General features: G+C 43.4%; 1 protein-coding gene across 1 annotated transcript; it reads left to right on the forward strand.

Moving 5' to 3' along the window:
* Positions 1-12400: 12400 nt before the first annotated feature.
* SMKR1 (small lysine rich protein 1) lies at positions 12401-14375 on the forward strand (the record flags this gene model as incomplete). Its single annotated transcript, XM_082846236.1, has 2 exons — positions 12401-12427; positions 14181-14375. The coding sequence occupies 2 exons, from the start codon at positions 12401-12403 to the stop codon at positions 14373-14375; spliced, it is 222 nt and encodes a 73-aa protein (XP_082702362.1).
* Positions 14376-15481: the final 1106 nt, after the last annotated feature.

Genomic DNA, 15481 nt, shown 5'->3' on the forward strand with positions numbered 1-15481 from the left:
TCACCCTGGATTACCAGAGGTTTGGCAAACCCAACTTTGAAACTAAGTCTGTATTTTAAATTTAAAATTCTGACGCTCACCTCTTTCTAAAATCATTAGCTCTGAGATGATTTTTAGAGCAACTGCATCTTCTTTGTGAAGGATGATGATTTACTATTACCTAAATACTGCATGTTATAGAAAGGTATATTGTGTAGTGTTTTTCTTTATTAAGAGATCTATGTTCAGTGTGAAAAGTATTTCCTTGTGTACTCTGTATAGGGTATGGAGTGCTCTGCCACAACCAGTACAAAACAGTCAGGCCTCCTCTAAGGATGTTTCATGTTTTTCTGAAACTATTTCAGTCTTAAAATGACTTGAGTACATTGCAGAAAATTATTCTTTTCATCCAATTCATTTTTAAATGACAAGTTATCTACAGGAGGTTTTATTTATTGAGATGGCATGTCCATTTGTGCTTGTGATCGATTTATTTTTTTAATTGAATAGAACAGCGAGAGCATCACAGGTTACCATTTTTCTTTGTCTCCTATGTTGATTAATGATTTTTTTTCCCTTTTTACTGCTAACAGTTTCAAAGTGTCATGTGGGTATTTAGCAATACTGTTTCTACCTAGAAGTATTACACATTTCTTTGAAAATGTAAGGGTTGTTGTACCAACCTCTTTAAACTTCTCCCTTTTACAGCAGAATCACAGTCTTCCCAACCGAAACACAGTTTTTAGAAAAGTTTCTGATTCAATGAGGATCATCTTATTTCTCTTCCATCCTCAGAATTATGGCATCTATACTTTCAAGCTTTTTCACTTTAAATGCCCCCACCCTGCAACATGGACACTACTGAATGTTTTTTATGATAGCACCAGGCCACTTGAATTGTGCCAGGACGTCTAGTCAAAATCAGCTTATTTACTCCATCCTTTGTCAACCACAGTCTATTTTGAAGTCAGGATAGATTGCTAATGATTTCCAAAGGAACTATGCCAAAATTCTGATTATAGCTTGAATTTCACCCCTTTGTGCTTTACGGGTAGCAGGATTTCTGTTTTTATGGTGAGGTCATGAGGAATGTAAGTATGTAATGGATGAAACTTAAAATAGTCTGTAAATTTTGTCTGAGTAGGACGGCAGTCCTCATTGCAATTAAAGTAATTTACTGAGTATATCATTATTGAACACTATTGAACCCTATTAACCTATGATTTTAATGTGATTTAAGTGAAAAGACAACTTTCAAGGAAAGAACAATTATCGGTCTATTTATTTTGAATAAATAGTATATAGTATTTAATTTAATCAAGAGCAGATAAGTTATCCTCTTAAAAATATGCACGTGGGCTTCCCTGGTGGCGCAGTGGTTGAGAGTCCGCCTGCCGATGCAGGGGACACAGGTTCGTGCCCTGGTCCGGGAAGATCCCACATGCCGCGGAGCGGCTGGGCCCATGAGCCATGGCCGCTGAGCCTGCGCGTCCGGAGCCTGTGCTCTGCAACAGAAGAGGCCACAACAGTGAGAGGCCCGCGTACCACAAAAAAAAAAAAACAAAAAAAAAAACACGTGAATTCTTTCCAAGGCATAGATGTATGCTAAACTTTAACATTTCATATTTTTTAATAAATCTTCTCTAAGGGAAATTCTCAGTGCAGATGGAAAAACTGAGGCACCAAAGATAAATGATTAGTTTCAAACTACATCATTTTTCTACTGACTTTCTGGGACTAGCATTCAGGTACTGATAGCCAGCCCCATATGTTACAGTAACTGATTTGAATCTCCCAATTTGAGAATACATGTGTGTGGTTAGGAATAAATCAGAGTAACCAACCTCCAATGGTGATTACTGTTACAACACAGAAGAACATTATTTGAGTGATTTATAAAGTAGAAGATTTTTATTTGTGAATATTTCAGTAAAGTTTGTGTTGATTGTTGATAACACTGTTTCTCTACTGAAGTACTTTAATAAAAAGAATTGTACTGGAGTTAGAAATTTGGTCTTTAACTTCTTCAACACAAGAGAATCAAGACATTAGATCTAGAAAGGAAGGGTATAATTAGAGAGATGAATATATAAAATCTTGTATTAGTATTCCCTGGGGCTAGGCTGATATAAACAACTGCAAAATCTCAGTGGCTTATGACAAACCTTTTTCTCTTGTTCTTGGTTCTGGCAAGCAGCTGCAGCTCTACTCAACTCAATTGACTCGCTAGATTAGCTCTGCTCCGTATGTTGTCTCATTCTGGCACTAGGCTGATGGAATAACCCTTACCTGGGACATACTGTTCTCATAGTGAAGGGCAGGAGCAAAAGACCAAACCGTACCACGAAAACACATTTAAAGCTCCTGCTTGGGGACTTCCCTGGTGGTCCAGTGGTTAAGAATCCATCTTGTAATGCAGGGGACTTGGGTTCGATCCCTCGTTGGGGAACTAAGATCCCACAATCTGCAGGGCAACTAAGCCGGCGTGCTGCAGCTACAGAGCCCACACACTCTGGAGCCCGTGCACCGCAACTAAGACCTGACGCAGCCAATAAATAAATATTTTTTTAAAAAAGAAGAAATTCCAACTGAACAAACACTACTCATAGAATAATAAATAAATAAATAAAGCTCCTGCTTGGATGTGGCACAAGTTAGATTGCTCATAGTCCACTGGCAAAAAGCAGTTCACGTAGGTGAGCCTAACATTGGTCCAGAGAAGCATACTACCTATAGGGAGGCAAGTTGCATATGGGTAGACAGTGAGTCAGAGCAGCTTCCCAGGGAGCTCTTGAGATTGGTGGTGGGACTATCTGAGAGATTCCTTTTTTTTTTTTTTTTTTGGCCACACTGCACAGCTTGCAGGATCTCAGTTCCCCCATCAGAGACTGAGCCAGGCCAGGGCAGTGAAAGCCCGGAACCCTAACCATTATGCTGTCAGGGAACTCCCTAGAGATTCTTCTTGAGAATATCAACAGCTTTCCAGTGAATATTTGAAAACACTCATTTCAGTGCTTTATGCTGATACTTGCAGTGTGGCTTTCTTGACCTTTCTTGCCCATAGATCCCCAGCTCTTCCACCTAACAATTATTAATCATTGTTATATAAAGACAAGTGTTTTGATGGTTTCTGTTTTTCCCCCAAGTAGTGGTAAGTTAGAATTCATTCCTCTAGTCCTTCTTGAGATGACCCATATTTACAATAAAACTAGCTGAGATTAAGAATGCACCTGTGGGGAAATTCCCTGGCTATCCAGTGGTTAGGACTCGGTGCTTTCACTGCCAGGGCCTGGGTTCAATCCCTGGTTGGGGAACTAAGACACCACAAGCTGTGCAGCACCGCCCCCCCCCCCCAAAAAAAAAGTTCACCTGTGCTTTTGGAACAAAAATGACACTTGTTCATACAACAATCAAACTCACGACTTTGATCTCATTGGATGCTATAATTGATGAGCTCTGTAACCACCTAAATATCCTTAACTTTTTTTTCTAATTAATTTATTTTTTTTGGCTGCATAGGGTCTTTGTTGAGCGCGGGCTTTCTCTAGTTGCGGTGAGCGGGGGCTACTCTTCATGGCGATGCAAGGGCTTCTCACTGCTGTGGCCTCTCCCGTTGCGGAGCACGGGCTCTAGGACCATGGGCTTCAGTAGTTGTGGTGCGTGGGCTCAGTAGTTGTGGCTCGTGGGCTCCAGAGTGCAGGCTCAGCGGCTGTGGCATGTGAGCTCAGTTGCTCCACGGCATGTGGGATCTTCCCGGACCAGGGCTCGAACCTGTGTCCCCTGCATTGGCAGGCAGATTCCCAACCACTGCGCCAACAGGGAAGCAATCTAAATATCTTTATCTTTTGCCATATTCACAGGTTTCAGGGATGAGGACATGGACATATCTTTTGGAGGGCCACCATTCAACCCACTAAAACTCATCAGACACTAACAAATAGCAATATTGATTCATTTACTCTTATCAGTATTAGAGGTTTAAGGCAAGACCCAGGGAGGTTATTTTTATCTAGAAAATACTTGCAGCTATTGATGTAGTCAAAGGAGATTCAAGTAAAGAAAGAGTTTTAGGCTTGGGTAGAGGATATGACATGAGGGAACATGTGTAAAACTGAAGAATACATTTATGTATTGGTATTTTTGTTAAGATACATGCAAAAAATTCAAATGATTTTCAAAGTACACAAAGAAAAATGTAATCTCCCAACCCAGATCTCTTGTCTCATTCCCCAGAAGTAATCACTGCCAATATTTTTTTCTATTTTTTATTCTTTCAGAAAATCCCCACGATAATACCCATCTCCTCCTCATCGACATTTTTTTTTTTACAATTAGAAGCACAATGTACTGTTCTATTCTTGCTCTTATCATTTATCCTGGAGATCTATTTTTCTATATCAATGTTCTCTTCTATGACTATAAATTTAATATATCAAATAATTAAATCAGATAATTCTTCCCTAACACTGCTTTCAGACATTTTCTAGCTAGGAAGAAATGTTATACGAAAGGGTGTAGATGGGAAGAAGAGGGTGTGTGTGTGTGCGTCTGCATGTGTGTATGTTGTCGTGGTGGATGAGGTGAAGGGAGATCCACTCAGTTCTCATAGCAATAGGCCAAAGCAATCTGAAATGTAATTTCCTACAAGTAGTTTTTCTGGCCATTCAGACACCCCCAGATCCTGTAAATGGAATGAGATTGGGCCTGAGTGGGCTATGGGGAGATGTTCAGCCTATTTGCTCCTTCAGTAATTAGCCAGATTTAAATTTCAAAAAGGAAGAATTTAAAATTTTTACTTTTATAGAAAAGAAAATAAAGTCTTTCAAAGGAACTGCAAGAGTACAAAAGTCATCCCACCTCTGCTCAAACACCTTTGGTGACTGTGACTTTCTTACTAAATAAGATAGCGCCATCTGTCCCCTTGCCTCCAAATGGAAACATTACTTTGAACATTCTGTAACTTTTTGTTCAAATGCTTAATGGAGCTGTCAGGACAAAGATTCTCCATGTGGATGCCTGTGAAAATATGTCTTTGCTGGAAGATGTGAGATGTTTTACCCAGAAAGGCCGTGCAGCATAAGGGCTCAGATTGACAGTGCTGGACCCAATTTGGTGAGTTATTATACCCAGGCTCTGCCTCCATTAGCTGTGTGATAACTGACTAGTTATTTCATCTCTCTATGTCTCAGATTCCCCATCCATAAATGGGGATAATAACACTACCTACTTTCTAGAGTTGTAAGGATTAAATGTGTCAATATAATAGTGCTTAGAATAATGCTTGTTAAACATGAGTGTTCAAAAATTGCTGGTTATTTCCACCTCATTCCCCTCCCTATTAAAGAATCCCCCAGCAAGAATAATAAATAGCATTTAAATTCTCCAGCTCAGGGATCAGCAAACTATAGCCCATGGACCAAAACTGGCCCACCAACATTTTTATACAGCCTGTGAGCTAAGAATGGTTTTTTATCACATTCTTAAATGGTTGAGGGGAAAAATCCATAGACAAAAAATACTTTATGACACATGAAAATTCTATGAAATTCAAATTTTAGTTTCCATAATAGTTTTATGCAATACAGCCACACTCATTTGTTTACATGTTGTCTATAAAATGCTTTCATTCTACATCAGCAGAGTTGAGTAGTTGGAAAAAAGAGGACATGAGAACTGAAAAGCCTAAAATATTTACTGAGTTTGCCAACCCCTGCTCTAGATAGTTTCCTGAGTCTGCCCCGCCTGGTCTTACTGTACCCCAAGGTTCTCACTGCTGGGACCCTAGTAACTGACCAGAGATTATCTACAAAGAACATTTTATTTTTTCTGTAACCTCCTCTTCAAAATGAGGGCTATACTGGGTGAAGTGAACAGTCCTATACTGTTGAACTTAATGAGATAAAAAGAAAAAGAGAAGGAAGGGAAGGAGGAAGGGAGGGAGGAAGAGCGACCACCAGAGTAGAGAGGAATAAATAGGAATTTTTAAATGTAACTTCTAACAAAGATAGTGATAGAATATTCTAAGTTTGAATATTCTAAGAATGTGCACTTTAATTCTGGTAATTTATTTTTAAAGAACAGCACAGTTAATGTTACTATTTATAAAGAAGACATAAGGATGTGTACTCATAAACATAAAATTAACTAGTACTTTTCCCATGTGAGTTTGAATAGTTATCTAAATTTAACATCATCTTCCAATTTATACAGGAAGATTTGTTCGGTTCTTGTAGAATAAACGGATCTTAAGTGCTAAACATAAAGAGATTCTTAAGTGGACTGGTGTTTAAGAAAAATGCTTATGTTGTCAATGACATTTTCCTTTGATTCTAACAGTAACCTGCGTTCTTTGTTATAAGGAAGTCAGTCTTTCAGCCCCACTCCCCAGCAGCCCTCCTCACCTCCCTTCAGGTCAATGCTAAGGCTTTCTCCAGTGCAAAGGCTGAAGACCCATTTGGTCAATGGAAGATGGTGCTGCCATTGAAGTTGTACCAATTGTCACTAGACCGTTCATTTTATGTTTCACCTGTCCACTGACAAATCGTGCTTTCTTGTGCTGTCTTTTTTTTCAGACCTCCAATCTGGAACTCAGGAAAAGCAGGACTAGAACAGATTTGGGAGTGAGCCCGATAGGGGTTAACCTGAGAGAGTTGTGATGACCCAAAGAAGTGTACACAGGGAGTGTGAGCCACCCCTACCCAGGGAGTAAGGCGCCAGCAGAGGAGAAAGCACAGGCAGAAGGCAGGAGAATTTGCCATATCAAGGGCCTATGTATTCAAAAAAACTACCAGACAAATTAAAAGTCATTGGAACTTGGGTTTGCTTTGTTGATGGTTAGAGAAAGCAAATGCATGAGAACCTGGTACACAAATACTCCCCTTTGGAAGTGAGGTCATCAATCAAAAGAAGGAAAACAAAAAAACACCTTACCCTTGGTTGCAGAGCCTTTCAGGACCCCATCCCTGCTTCTGGGTCCAGTCTCCTCCTCCTGCCCTGGGCCTGCAATGTCCTGTCCCCTGACCTTGGCATAGCTGACTCCTCCTTATCACCCAAATCTCAGTTAAACCTCAGAGAGACCTTCCCCATTCACCAGTTTAAAAGAGTAGTCAGCTATCATCGTATCAATTTAATACACCCAATGTAATACATCCTGTTGCACCTATCATCTTTAATGTCTGCCACGTCCCCCATTTGACATCCCCACCAAAAAAAACTTTTCTGTGTTCGGGGCTGAATTCCCAGGGCCCAAAACTGAGTGTCAGGCACATGATAGATGCCTAATAACTTGAATAAAAAGAAATGAGTCATTAAAATGAATGAGGGTCCAGCTCCTAAACTGTATATTCTCCTGCGGGGAGGAGGATGTCAGGATGAACTCAAGGTTGGAAGCATAACTGAATCTACTGTATCCTTGCGTAATCCCACGACGGGTATGAGAACTTTTTTCAGGCGCCTTTAAAAAATATTTTGTAGGGTTTCCCTGGTGGCGCAGTGGTTGAGAGTCCGCCTGCCGATGCAGGGGATACGGGTTCGTGCCCCCAGGCCGGGAAGATCCCAGTATGCGGCGGAGCGGCTGGGCCCGTGAGCCATGGCCGCTGAGCCTGCGCGTTTGGAGCCTGTGCTCCGCAACGGGAGACACCACAACAGTGAGAGGCCAGCGTACCGCAAAAAAAAAAAAAAAAAAAAAACATTTTGTAATGTTTGTATTATTACAGGCTCTTTTACAAACATTTCCCCATGTTATTTTCATTTCAGTCCTCAAAGGCTTTATCTCATTTTCCAAAAACGGTCATGGAGTCTTCGATAACTTCTCCAACGTCAGCCAGTGAGTGACCTAGCTCTCACGCACAGCCGAGTCCGCCCACTCCAAGGTCAGTACGGTACACGCGTAGCATCGCCCGCCCGGCCGGCTTTGGCCGGGAGCTAGCCTGCGCCCTCCTCGGTCGCCCAAAGCCAGCCTCCCCCGCAACCTTAGCCGCAGTCGCGCGAGGTGAAATGGCCCAGCCAGGGCGGCGCGGCCAGCAGGGGACGGCGGCCGCTCTCACAAAGGCGATTGCGGGCGGGCTGGGCGGGCCGGGCTCAGTCCAACGGCTGGGCGCCAGGCCCCGGTGTCCTGGCAACAGGTAAACACTGAGCGGCCCCGCCCCCCGCGGCGTGCGCCGCGCGGCGTGTTGCTCACCGCCTGCCGGGACCCGCGAGCCCGGCGCCTGAGCCCGCGAGGGGCGCTCGTCAGAGACGCGCAGCCCGCAACTCGTTGTGGTGGGTGTCCCAGCGTGTAGTGGCGGCGGCCGAGTGGCTGACTGCCCCCTCACCCCGCCGGGCTCCCCTGAGCGCCTCGGCCTCCTCGCGCCGCGCCGCGGGAGCGGGCTCCTGAGAAGCGTGGCGAGGTCCCGGGTCTGCGGCCGTTCGGGGGCGAGAGCGGAGGTGGCAGTCCCGTGAGCCGCAGGAATGGGCGCGGGGGCGCCGACCCCAAGCGACGCGGAGAACTGGGGTCTCTTTCAGGATTAGGAATCTATGCCACACTCACCTGCTCAACTGAGAAAGCATTACCATGGTAATACACGTCTTATTTAAGTGTAAGAGGTTCCCAGGCTCTTGTTAAATTAGTTTAATACCGTTTGCCTCGTAGAGGCACGCTTTACTAAGATTTGCCCGCGCCACGAGATTGGTGCCTTTATCTCCTCGCGTTGGTGGTGGTGTCCAGTGATCTGAACGCTTTGGGTCAAGATGAGGTGGGAGAGGGGTTTGCTAGGTAGTCTGCGCCCACCCAAAGGGATGGCAACCGCAGAATCAGGCTGACCCCTTTGTGTGTGTGTGTGTGTGTGTGTGTGTGTGTGTGTGTGTGTGTGTGTGTGTGTGTGTGTGTGTGTGTGAGAGAGAGAGAGAGAGAGAGAGAGTTGGTTGGTTGGTTGCAGTCCCTTGGTTCTGTTGAGCAATTTTCACACCCAGAAAATAAATGCCCAGGGCGCCAGTATGTGCCAACGGCGACTTGCCTGGCATCTAGCTTCTGCTGCCCCCGCTAGGGTCCCAGGTGGGATTCCTCTCGGTGGATTACGGAATTAGAAAATAAGCCTTGGTGGGACTCAGAGTGCCCGCTGTAGAGAGTGATTCTTCCTTCCAACCTCAGTTTGAGGAAAGGCTTTGGAAGGAGACCTTTTGTGCAGGGAGTTCTTGGGTTTCTGCCCAGGAAATCTTGCAACATCCTTACTTCCATCTGAACCCCAAGTTCGTTGGCTGACAGAGCTACATCTTAAACCAAACCCCACTGACGCCAAACCTTCATTTCCAACTTCCTGCTGGATCTCTCCATCAGAGAGCCTTTTCAAACTGTGTTCAAAATCCAGCTCTTTTAACCACTACCATCTCTGCACTTCCCAATGGCACGTTCATTCTCCTGGCCGCAAACTCAAAAGCATTCCTGTTCCCGAGTCCTCATCCAGTCTCTTGTGACCTGCCTGCCACTGTTGGTCAGGCCCTCCTTACTACCACCTGCCTGGTTCTGGCAGTAGCCCCCTATCACTGTTCAGGGGCTGTCCATCTCCTCTGTCCTTCCCTGCCAGTTTGATCAACCCATAATGGCTGTGACCAGGTACTCAGGGACTTCCACTGTCTGCTGAACTAGGCACTGCTTTGCTTGAGCTTGGCGCTGGGAGCCCTTGGTAAGGGGGCCTCAACCTCTTGAGCTTTATCTACCATATTATCTTCTCTGCTTTAAAAAACAAAAACAAAACCACATCCCACATAGACCTACATTCTTCTGGAAGTCTTCTGCACCTTCCCCACCTCGAATGATCAATCTACTTAAAGATGGACCCACCTCTGAAGTACCTCCTGCTCCCCTGTTGCTTCCTAAGCATCCGTAGCCTCCTGCACCTCACTTACTGTGCTTTGCCTGTTTCTTGGAAAGTCTTAATCCTCACCCCCATTGACTGTAGTATAGAAATGTGTTTGGTAAACCTGTGTTTCTTCCAGTGTGTTGCGTGTAAAAACACTAAATAAATAGCTCTTGATTTAAATTGAGAGCTATTCCCTGGTTACTTCACATGGTTGACACTGCCATTTTCTTTCAGAGGCCAGGAAACTGAAGCAGAATGGTTTAATAAGTAAAGCCATTTAAGCTGATGGCTTCTCACTGCTCCTTGGATAAAGGTCAAACCTTAGCTTGCAAGGCCTACAGGCCACAGCTGTACGCTGCCTACTTTTCCAGCCTAAACTCCTCTCACTGCCCCCATGGTTGTTGCTTACAGGCCAGTCACATTGACCTTTTTTTTTTTTTGGTCCTTTTGACTTGAAAGGTTGTTTGCTCTGCCTGGGAATTCCCTACCCCTCAGCCCACAGGCCATTCTTCAGGAATCCTTCTTCCTTCATGTCCCAGACGAGGGTCACTCCCTGCCCATCCCATGTCATCATAATGCCATGTACCCTGGGCTTCCTTCACAGCATAGTTGGTGACTAAATGTGTTTGTGATTTTCCCCCTCAAGAAACTGTAAGTTTCTTGAGGGCGGGAGCCCAGATCTGCTTTTCTCTCCATCTAACATGAGACCTCATGCACAGGAAGTATTTGTTAAAAATTTGTTAAATGAATGAAGGAGGCATCTTAAAATCCAGAGAAGGAGAAATCTACATTTGCTTTCCCTGAGTTGCATTTTATTTACTCAGCATATTTTATTCATCCCTACAATATGCCAGACATTGTTCTAGGTCCTGAAAGTTCAATAAACTCATAGACAAAACCTCTGGTTAGGGAAACATACAATAAATACACAAACAAAAAAATATTATTAAATAGTGAATGCTTAGGGTAAGGAGATAGAAAGTGACACTGCTGGGAAGGGGTTTTTTGTTTTGTTTTAAATTTATTTATTTTATTTATTTATTTTTGGCTGCATTGGGTCTTTGTTGCTGCGCGTGGGCTTTCTCTAGTTGCGGTGAGCGGGGGCTACTCTTCGTTGCGGTGCGCGGGCTTCTCATTGCGGGGGCTTCTCTTGTTGCGGAGCACGGGCTCTAGGCGCGCAGGCTTCAGTAGTTGTGGCGCACGGGCTTGGTTGCTCTGTGGTATGTGGGATCTTCCCAGACCAGGGCTTGAACCCATGTCCCTGCATTGGCAGGCAGATTCTTAACCACTGCGCCACCAGGGAAGCCCTGGGAGGGTTTTTAAGAGGCCATCTGTACCTCCTCCCCCTTTGCCTGGGACAGTGCCAGTTAATGTTTGTTGAAGTGCCTTGTTTTGGCAATAAATTCTATGGTCACCCTAATTATAGATAGAATAGAGGCATGATGTCTGGAAGGTTTTTCTGAAGAGGTGGTTTTTGAGCAGAGGCTAGCACAAAGGTAAGAAACAAATTATGCTCTCTGTGAAGATCTGCAGGAAGAGGAGGGATCAGGGAAGAGCTTGGCGAGTTTGGGAACTAGAAAGAAGGAATGGTCTTCATTAAGGAGTTTGGAGAGTTTTAAGTCAGGAGCTCTGTGTTCTGCGCCCAGGAATAGTCAAGAGCCATGGAGTTGTATTCAACCAACCAACCAGCTCAGAAACTGAAAACTTTCACTCCCTTACAAAAATTTCCTAACAGACTTATTGAGGTATAATTGATGTACAATAGATTGTGCATATTTAAAATGTACAGTTTCAGCTTGGCATAGGCATACACTCATTAAGCCATCACCACATTCAAGACTTATGATTTGCAGATATTTTCTCCCAATCTGTGGCTTTGTCTACCATTCTTCTAACTATATCTTTTGAAGAGCACAAGTTTTAATTTTGATGTTGAATTCAATTTGTTCTTTCACAGACATTAATTTGGATATCATACCCAGGAAATCTTTGCCTAACCCAAGGTCAAAAGTTTTTTTTCTATATTTTCTTCTATAAGTTTTATAGTTTTGGGTTTTACATTTAGGTCTATGAGCCATTTGAGTTAATTTTTGCATATGGTGCAAATATGGATCGAAGTTCATTTTTTTGCAAATGGGTATTCATTGTTCCAACACCATTTATTGAAAAGATTATCCTTGTTCTGCTGAATTGCTTTGGCGCTTCTGTTGAAAATCAGTTGAATCAATTGTTTGTGTATGTGTTGATCTATTTCTGGACTCTTTATTCTATTAATCTTAATACCAATACCATACTGTCTGCATCCCGAAGCTTTATAATGACTCTAGAAATAAGGTAGTATTAGTCCTTCAAATTTGTTCTTTTTCAGAGTTCTTTGCATTTCCATATGAATTTTAGAATCATCTACAAAAAGAAGAGAACTTTGAATAAAAATATCAAACTTTGGTGTGGATCTTAGTTCTCAAACCGTTTTAGAGATTAAAACACACACATTATTGGGGGCAGTTATTCCAGGTCAAGCGTGTTTGACATGCAAAAAAGTATAAAATCAGAGAGGAAGCCAAGACTCAAAATCTTTAAGAGCTATGGCAGTGCACATCCCACACCCCAAGGTGATGCTTTATCAGGAGATGCAGTTATCATATGGGACTCCATATTGTTTCTCTTCATTTGGATTTCCTCACAGAAGCTGGGCCACTGTGTTGCAAGATATATCTCATCTTCATTTCTGGGTTTTGAATCTAGGAGTGTCCTCCATTTCATTTCACAAAATGTATTTTAGTGTTTTTAACACATTGACTATGTTTCTCTTTGTTTAACTTGGGACATTTTTTAAGTGAGATGCTATGAACAGGACATCTATTTTACACAAACATTTAGCCCTTGCAGGCATTCTTGATAACTTATACACTCCTCCTCTCCCTTGCCTAGAAGAGACACTTTTTCAATAATGCATTCCCATCATTTATTTTCTGTATGGGTGGGTCATAGGACATAGAGAATTCCATTCAGCTTTGTGCAGCTCTAGCAAAACCTTGGAGATAGTTTATTCCCAGGTTAGGATGGTAGCCATTCCTTTGCCGGGAGGGCATTAACCTGGCAGTGTGCTTGTGGCCAGAGCACAACCCCTGAGCCTGGTGGATGCTGGTTTGCACTGGGACCTTGCAGAGCCTCTGCATTTCCATTTTTAAGACGGAAATGATACCTCCCTCCCTTGAAACACAGCTCTGAGGATTAGCAGTGATAAAGGTGATGGCAACATCCTTCACTGAGTGCTTTCTTCGTGTCAGACACGGGCTAAGTGCCTTATGTTCGTGCCTCACTTAATCCTCGTGACTGTTTAATGAGGTAGAGACTATCGCATAACAAATGCCAAAAGATGTATTTGATCCTAATTATCTGTTTTAATTTAATTTTTATTAGGAAAATTTCCAAACATGCACAAAAATAGAATACTAAAATGAATCCTTATATAGCCATATCTCAGATTCAGAAATTATAAGCATTTTGCCACATTTGCTTCATCTATACTTTATTTGGGGGGGAGGGGGATGAGGAAGGTGCAGTATTTTAAAGCAAATCTCAGGCCTTCTTTCATTTCATGCCTACAGATTTTAGTGTGCATCTCTGAAATGTGGGAACATTTTCTTCCATGACCCAGTGCCATTGTCGGACCTAATAAAATTAACAATTACTCGATATTGTCAAATGTCCTCAATTGCCTAAAAAAATGTCTTTTCATGGCTTGTTTGTTCTAATCAAAATGCAGGGTCCACACATTAGTTGCATTAGGTTGGGTCTTTTTTTTTTTAGTGTTCTTGGCGGCAGGGGGTGGTTAGTTTTTGCTTTGTTTTGTTTTTGAAAGAAAGGAAACAGGAGAATGCTGCTTTTCTGCTAAAAGAGTGTCTTCTCTGGGGAGGTGTGTGAGAGTTGGGGAGCCATGATCCATGAGAATTACCCTTGGCACCAGCCTTCCCTTCCCCGTACACTCATTCCCCTCGGAGCTCTCTGTCCCTTCGCCTTCTCTCCTCGTCCTGGGCCACCTCGTTATAGTTCACCCCCTCGTTGAATGACACAGCCCACAATATCTAGGTGTTGAGTCGTACCTCAGTTTCTCCGCCTTGCTCTCCCAGTCTCTGGGCGCTTGAATCAGGTTGGATCTCTTTTAAACTGGGGGTCTTAAAAGGCAATTGTTGAATCAGACTGCATATGACTTCTCTTCCCACTTCAAGTTTTTGTTGTTGTCACAGTTTTTTTCCTTTTAGGAATTTTTTTTCTTAAGTTCGGTAGGAAATGTTGAAAATTATATAATGTCAATGTTATAAAAGCTAATTTTCACCCCGTATATATACCTGTCTTTGAAAGCCAGGTAAAGGGAAAAGAAAAGGCCAAAGCCAGTCCCGTGGGAAAAAGCAGAAGAAACCGGAAGTGGACATCCTCAGCCCCGCCGCGATGCTGAACCTCTACTACATTGTCCACAACGTCGCTGGCTGCCTGCACCTGCGCGGCTTCCGCTGGCCAGGCGCTACCAAGTCAAAGAAGGGGAAAAACAAGACTTAAGCCAGACCGTTTCCCAGCTTCTCTCTACTACAGAGGACAGAACTTGGGGAAGAGAAATCAGGATAATACCACTGTTGCAAGCAAAATAGACTTTACTGAAGACAATTTGAGATGCAAGCTAAGTGTGCTTTTCAGTGGTAGTTAATGCTAAATGCATTTTACTTCCTCAGCTAAACCCGGGTATGGTGAGCCACTTTGGTTTTTTAGAAGAGGGGAAGAAAAAATCCGAGTAATTCCCACATGGTGATGGAATTGATAGGACTTTAAAAAATTATTATAAGTCTGGGTCAGAATTAAACCTCGCTCTCCAAAGGCAGTTCTAGCTTGCATGAGTTGTTTTCTTTTACCAAAGGGGGTCTGTTATTTAGAGAAGACATGGCAAAAAGCACAGAATTTGCTTATGTGTCCCTCTTTTGGGCACAGTTTCCTTTCGTCATCTTTTTCTGGAAAAATAATGAATATTTTGTTTCTATAATTTTCTTCTCAGAGGTCTGACTCTTGTCTGATTCGAATTAGCCACAGACAGCGGTAGAGACCAGGGTTGTCAGTCCTGCTCTGAACCTGCTAGTGTGCAGGAACAGCGGCTCAAATGAGCTGATGACGTCAGTGGTTGGAGCACAGGGAGAAGGGGACCAGTCAGCACTGGTCCCTCTCTCCTTTCTCTTTCACCCGACTCTTCTTCGTCTTTTTCTACACGCTTACATCTTCCCACCTTCTGCAGACTTTCTTTTAAACTTGGCTGACTCTGAGTTTTGGATTTGGTGCTAGAAATGTGCCTTGGGCATTCTTTTTATTTTTTTAATTTATTTATTTTATTTTATTTATTTTTGGCTGCATTGGGTCTTCGTTGCTATGCGCGGGCTTTCTCTGGTTGCGGCGAGCGGGGGCTACTCTTCATTGCGGTGTGCGGGCTTCTCATTGTGGTGGCTTCTCTTGTTGTGGAGCATGGGCTCCAGGCGCACAGGCTTCAGTAGTTGTGGCACGCGGCCTCAGTAGTTGTGGCACACAGGCTTAGTTGCTCCGCGGCCTGTGGGATCCTCCCAGACCAGGGCTTGAACCTGTGTCCCCTGCATTGGCAGGCAGGCTCTTAACCACTGCGCCACCAG

This window comes from Leucopleurus acutus (genome assembly GCF_964270905.1).
Source record: "Leucopleurus acutus genome assembly, chromosome: 9".
NCBI lineage: Eukaryota > Metazoa > Chordata > Mammalia > Artiodactyla > Delphinidae > Leucopleurus > Leucopleurus acutus.